The sequence below is a fragment of the Tyto alba genome, unplaced genomic scaffold (assembly GCF_018691265.1).
Source record: "Tyto alba isolate M040663 unplaced genomic scaffold, T.alba_DEE_v4.0 Super-Scaffold_42, whole genome shotgun sequence".
Taxonomy (NCBI): Eukaryota; Metazoa; Chordata; class Aves; order Strigiformes; family Tytonidae; genus Tyto; species Tyto alba.
The window spans coordinates 13,097,004-13,104,010 of record NW_024881318.1 but is presented as its reverse complement, the minus strand read 5'-3'; the positions used below and the strand labels follow the sequence as shown (position 1 = coordinate 13,104,010).

The window sequence follows — 7,007 nt, the reverse complement described above, 5'->3', positions numbered from 1 at the left end:
AAATAAAAAAGCGAAAGAAAAGCGCCAGCCCCCTCGCCTGCCCGGTGCCGACACTGGGGAGGCGGGGGACGCCCGCCCCGCCGCCAGGGGGCGCCGCGCGGGGCCCCGCTGCCTTGGCATCGGCGGAGGGCCGGCTAGCTCGCCGGTTGCTAGGAAACGAGGCTCACAGGAGGGGCGGGGGAGCCGCCGCAAAGGTGCGACGCGACTGTCGTAAAAAAAAAAAAAACTTAAAAAAAATAAATATATATATATATATATATCCCGGGGAAAATGTCGTGAAGTGCGGTCGACGGGGCCTGCGTCGGAGAGTGCCTGGGCCCGGCTCCCCGCGCTTATATGCCCTGTCCCCCGGCGGCCGCCTCACCCTCCTGCTCCATGTGGGGCTCGGGCCGGGCTCTCGGCTTTTCCTCCTCTTCCTTCTCCTCCTTCTACTATGGCCCGGAAAACAGTTAGCAGGAAGCGGAAAGCGGCGGCGGCCGCCGCCGGGGGGCTGCAGGGGGAGCAGGTAGGCTGGGGGGAGCGGGAGGGTGGGGGGCAAGCCGGTGCTCCCGGTGCTGGGGTCGGTGCCCGGGGCGGTGTGTGTGTGTGTGTCTGTGTGTGTGTGTGTGTGTGAGTGACCCCGGCTGGGGGTTGCCGTGTCCCGCTTGATCGGTTGGATCGGGGAAGGAGGGGTGGCGGGGTTCCCGTGCCTGGGGGAAGGTGTTCGGGGTGTTGGTGCGATACAGCAAGCAGCTTCTTTTCCCCCTCCTTCCTCTCCTACGCACCCCGCTCCCCGCCCCGGGGGCTCTCCCGGGTTCCTGCCGACCCCCGTGGGGTTCTGCCGTTCGGCCGGTAACCGCCGGCTCCGCGCCGCCGCCCCCCGGGCTCAGCGATGCTGCGGGGCCACCCCGGGCTGGCCCGGAGGAGGCCGATGAACGGCGCGGTCGGTATTGGGCCACCCCACCCCCCCCCCCCCGCTGTGTCACCCCTAAACCTGCCGAGCCCACGGCGGGGCTGCCCGCTCCTATTTTAAAGTGCTTCTCGGCTTCCCCTTGTCTCTGTGAGCGTCTCAACCGTGCCGACCCGCTGTGGACTGTTTCTAATGCCACTGCAGCGTCGCTTCAGCAAATATTTAATGTTTAATTTTACGTTGCTGAAGGCTGTATCAGCATTTTGGACCTAACCTTCGTGTACTATATTCCGTGGGTAGTTTGGAAGACTTAAGCATATTGTTGGGAATCTCTTTGAATTTGGAAGGGTCGGTGTCTTAAGTTTGTTCAGGTTGTTTTATCCAGTTTCCATGTTTATCTTCCACAGTATGGCTGGGACCACTCAGTTCACAAAAGGAAAAGACTCGCCCCAGTGAAAAGGTCCCTGGTGTATTATCTGAAAGGTAGAGAGGTCAGGATGCAGAATGAGTCCAGTTATTACCGCTTGTTGCACGGATATGCAGCCCAGCATCTTCCTAGCCTCCTGAAGGAGAAAGAATTTCACCTCGGCACCCTCAATAAAGTGTTTGCCTCGCAGTGGCTGAACCACCGACAAGTGGTGTGTGGGACAAAATGCAACACAGTAAGTGCCACCTCTCCATTTCTCTTTTCTCTGTTAAGTATTCCACCCCCCAAAATGATTATTACTGTAATCGAAGTATGTAGACTGCCAAGGAAAATATTAGGAAGTAATTAGGAGTGGAGTGAAAGTTGCACACAGTTAATTTTGAACGAAGGTGATGCTTAACGATGACCCGTTCTCATCTGAAAATACAGCATTGTGCAGATGGCTTTGAGGCCTGTACCTCATGCAGCATCTGCCTAATCCACACAGGGAGATTTACAGCTGTTTGCAGGATGGAGGGCAACAATGGGGTTGGATCTTTCTTCTTGTCCTGCAAATGGAAAGTTAATGAATAACACTAGCTTTGCTAAATGGTTGCTATCATGCCTGGCAGAAGTTGCTAGTAAGACTTCTTTCATTATGCTCACTCTTCCAAGATTTGGTTTTATGTACGGTTCTGTGCCGATGATTTAGAAAAGTTGCTACAAAACTAAAAACTGATTAAACTCCAGAGCTAGAAACGTTACAAGCTTAAAAAGTTAATTTCTGGTCTTCAGGAGCATCCTTTGCTTGTTGACTTTGTGATTTTTTTTTCACTCTAAATCTGTTTTCAGTGTTCAGATAACGTTTCTTCTGTATGTACCTTTATATGCTTCAGCAAAAATTCAGACTCTTAAACTGGTGCTTTGGATTTGAAACTTTATAGGGGAATATTAAAACGATATCCTAAATGATTAGTAAATGGAGGAGATCATACTTCTTAGGTAATGTTCTCTCTGCCAGAGTTAATAGCCCAACTTGATTGACTGAGGTTGCAATTGCATATTTGAAGTTCTGATTGAATTAGTGCAAAATCCCAGATTTCTTCTTTGCAAGTTGGTTGGTGGCACAGAAATGAATTGAGCATCACAAGGAATGTATAGATCAAACAGCTCTTAAACCTCAAAGTATATCAGTTGATGTGATTGTTTCTTTGCCTGAAGACTTTTTTTTATTTTTTTTTGTGCAGAAGCCGTTCTCAGTGATCTGACCTGCAATGGACAGGGGTATTTTTTTTTAGTTTCAGATGTTCTGTTATTATTTGTAGTTACACAGCTGGAGGCTTTCATGCAGTAGCTCTTAAGAAGCAAGGCCTAGCTGTATAAGCAAAACAATCTTTTAACAGGAATAAGCCTGACATAGAATCTCTCAGCCTTCTTTCTTCACGTGTGTTCATTGCTTCACCAGTCAGTAGCCAGCGCTGTTCGTGGAACAGCTTATAGGAGACAAACTCCAGCTGAAAGACAAGCTTTCAAAAATCTTGCTTACTCTAGCAAGATGACTGAGTGTTTTATAGAGCTGCAACAATTTTGCTGTGTTCTGTAACTTCTGTAGCTCCAGCGCTGCTGCAGCGAAGATAAATGGGCAAGTGTATTGTTAATGCAACCTAGCAGAAAATTGTTTGGGACCAAACAATCACAGAACTGAAGAGGGATTCAACCATATTGTTCCCATTGCACACTCTGCAACGAAGTGTATGCTTCCACATCTAGACTTAATGTTACAGATGGAGCTCATCTTCTATTAAGCAAAATACAATGATTACAAAAGAAGTCACTTCAGCATTGTGAAAGGCTGTATATGAATTACGAATACTGTAATAGCTTTAGCTTGGTTGCTTTGTGTTCACATTTGAACAAGCAGAGCATTAAACTCTACACTCTAATTATGAGATTCTTCTCTCTCATCTCCTGAGCAAGTGACCTAATAAAGCAGAGAATTCCTTTGCCAATTCTCATACACTGAAGTTGTGGCATTTAAGTTGTGAGAGGATCTAAATCAACTAGGTTGACTTTAATGGGGTTTGCTGCATTGGAGTTGCATGTAATTAAAATTAATGCAACCGAAAAATATAAACCATAGCAGTTATTTAAATCAAAGCTTGCATGGGCACTGAAAACTTTTAGCATTTAATTTATAATTTGCCTTTGGCTATGCTGTGCCAGAAGAACTCACTGTTTTTAATAAGAAAACAAAAACACACTCCTGTCATAGAGGAGTAGGTTTCGTTTTAGTCACTTGACAGTACTAGTCACTCTAAAAACTGAGGAGAATGTGGAGTGCGCTGTCAGTTGTTCATTTTAAATGTGGATTATAACTTGCTTAATTATTTGGGGTAACTTTTTATCCTTAAAAATATCCTTGGGTATAATTGTGTATATGAAATAACTTTATTGTTCTCTAGTGGGTCCTGATGTCACGGTTGGCCAGCTGTAAATCAAATGTTTGGGTTTGTTAAGGGTACATGCTTTTTCTGATAGATTTAGAATTATGGAATCTACACAACCACTCAGGTGTCTGAAAATGCAAACACAGTCACCTGGGCTTTTCTGAGGCAGGAATCATGTTTGTAAGAATCTCCTGCATCTAGTATGCAGTGAGCTGCTTAATGTTCTTGAAATTCAAATGAAGGAGCAGGCAAACATTTGAGAGTTTCAGACATCTAGGGTGTGTCAGGACAGTATGTCTGTAATCAGCTTCTTCTCTTAAAACTTCTTGGAGAAACTGGGACTTGTGTAGGAGACGGGCTTATGGCAAATGAAAACACTAAAAATTTGATTGCTGAAGTTTTCTTCTTTTTTTTTTTTACTGTTTCAGGAAACAAGGAATAATAAAACAGCTTCTAAAAAGAAGGTCCAGTAATAATTTTCCAGCTTCTTTTGTTTCCTTAGTTCTATGTATGTGTTCAGGACACAATTCTTTTGCTAACTGTGATGTTAGGGATGAAAAAACACAAAGGCTATAAAACATTCCCTAAATACAAGACGCTTATTATCTTCTTGAGAATATAATTGACTGGAATCTAATATTTTTGTTTGCCTTTTTTTTCTTTTCTTTTCCCAGGAAGGTCTCATAGAAGTATTTGTGTTTAAAAACTTCCTTACTGAATGTTCTCTTTTGTTTTCTCAGGTGGCTTTCCCAAGGCATGAATTTCCAAGGTTTCTGAACACTAGCTGATATATTTTGCCTCTTTGGTAGATTCATGTGTTGCCTTGAATGCCCTACTGTAAATCACTATCTCTTGCTTCTTGTTAGAGATTCTAAATTTGCTCAAGAGATCTCACATCTGTTCTGTGTATGTCATAAAATTACAACCTACTCTTGTAGTCCAGGGGCTGTAGTGGTGAGAATACAATGCACAGTTACTCTTCCATCTGTGAATATGGACCCTCTATGGGGAAAATTATTTTCACTTGCTTGGCAAGTTAACATATCTTCTGACTTTGCCCACGTAACGAATAATCAAGAAGACTACTCATTTCTGATCCTGGATAGGAAATGAGAAGTCATGCTGCCCCAGTTTGTAACTCAGAGTCTACAGAACAGTGACCTAAACCTAGTGTAAATAAAACTCTGCCTGTCATTGACACCTCCATTCACCTTTCTTTCAGTGGCTTGTGAGTAAACAGCCAGGTGTTGTTTCTTGTCTCAAGAGCATTTGTTTTTCTCTCAACTACATGTGATACCCATGTCTATCTTCAGGCTGGTAGTTTCTGTGCCAGGTCTGGTGTGGATGGTAGAGATGCCCTTTAGCAGTTGAAGTGTCTCACTTCTCCATCCTTTGCCATCTGTTGACACGTCTTAACTGTCTGCCAGCCTCCTGAAATTAAACAGGGAGGGGAAAACACAAGTAAAAACAACAAATGTGATTTTGGCAGTGAACAAATTCAGTGCCATCACAGTGTGTGTCCATTAGATAGTAGTACTTCAGAGTTTCATAGCAAGGTGGAATGCCTGATTGCATGGTCTTGTCTCTGGAAATGTGAATTCAAATTCAGTCAACTTGATGGCTGCTTTTACCACTGCTCACTCCTCAGATGGTTTCTTTATATTATGGATTGTTTCACTTTGGACCCTTTCAAGGAGGATGTGTTAGGCCATTACCCACTTGCATCACCTGTACTACACAAACTGTGAGTATGTTTTGTGCTAAGATTAGTGCATGTTAGTGCATGGCTGATGTACTTGCCATGCCGTTCTCTGTGATACTTGAAAAGTCATGGCAGTCAGGTGAAGTCCCCAGTGATTGGAAAAAGGGAAACATTGCATTGATTTTTAAAAAGAATAGAAAAGAGAACCCTGGGAACTACCAACCTGTCAGCCTCACCTCTGTGCCTGGGACCATCATGGAACAGATCGTCCTACACCACTACTGTTCAGTGAATTAGGCAGTGGGATCGAGCGTGCCCTCAGGATGTTTGCAGACTGCACCAAGCTGAGGGTTGCAGCTGACACACCCGAGGGACGAGATGCCATCCAGAGAGACCTGGACAAACTTGAGAGGTGAGCTCATGTGAACCTCATGATATTCAGCAAGGCCAAGTGGAAGGTCCCACACGTGGGCTGGGCCAACCCCTGGTACCAATACAAGTCGGGGGATGAAGAGGTTGGGAGCAGCCCTGCAGAGGAGTTGGGGGTGTTGGTGGATGAAGAGCTGGACATGAGCCAGCAACGTGCGCTGGCAGCTCAGAAAGCCAACCATGTCACGGGCTGCATCAAGAACAGTGTGGCCAGCAGGTCAAGGAAGGAGATTTTCCCCCTCTACTCTGCTCTGGTGAGACCCCCACCAGAAGTACTATGTCCAGCTCGAGCAAGTCCAGAGGAGGCCGTGAAGATGATCAGGGAGCTGGAGTACCTATCCTAGAAGCACAGGCTGAGAAACTTGAGCTTGTTCAGCCTGGAGAAGAGAGCTCTGGGGAGACCTTATAGCAACCTTCCAGTGCTTAAAGGGGACCTATGGAAAGATGGGGACAGACTTTTTAATAGGGCCTTTAGTGATAGGACAAGGGATAATGGTTTTAAACTAAAAGAAGGTAGATTCAGTCTAGATATAAGGAAGAAATTCTTTATGATAAGAGTGGTGAACCACTGGAGCAGCTTACCGAGAGAGGTGGTAGATACCTCATCCCTGGAAACATTCATGATCAGGTTGGATGAGGCTCTGAGAAACCTGATCTACTTGATGAGGGCCCTGCTTATGCCTGAGGGGTTGGACTAGATGACCTCTAAAGGTCCCTCCCAACCCAAACTATTCTATGATTCTATATTCTGGTCTCCATTGGAAAGGAGATGGACCAGTTTGATAGTTTAGTCATTAAAGAGTTCATGTTTCTTTGGGGCTTGGCATGTATCAGTAAGTCTGTATTGCCATGGAAGAACCTTATGCCAAGTGTTCTATGAACATAGGAAAGAGATGTTTACAAACTGAATAAAAGGCAAGGCTGAACTGGGAAAAATCAAACAGTGCTACTCAGTGTGACCAGCAAGAGTGTTAGTGTAATGACACTGTAAGCATTGTCTTACTTTTGTGGGTTTGTTTGCAAAAAAAAAAAAAAAAAAACAAAACACCAAAACAAAACAACAAAAACCCCCAAATTTGAAGGAGAACAATGATGTCATTTTCCAGCTTGGCTGAGGGTGAAATTTTTGTGACC

General features: G+C 44.9%; 1 protein-coding gene across 2 annotated transcripts in view; it reads left to right on the top strand.

Annotated features, from left to right (window-relative positions):
* The first annotated feature begins 236 nt into the window (after window positions 1-236).
* DCAF12 (DDB1 and CUL4 associated factor 12) overlaps window positions 237-7,007 on the top strand; it is a 28,143-nt gene continuing 21,372 nt past the window's right edge. The window contains exons 1-2 of one of the 2 annotated variants that reach the window (XM_042804469.1): window positions 237-505; window positions 1,297-1,551. In XM_042804469.1, coding sequence (XP_042660403.1) covers window positions 434-505; window positions 1,297-1,551 — 327 coding nt within the window. In that variant the 5' untranslated portion in view covers window positions 237-433. Of the gene's footprint in view, window positions 506-1,296; window positions 1,552-5,191; window positions 5,487-7,007 lie in introns of those variants that run through there. The other variant, XM_032988117.2, reaches the window with a different exon arrangement.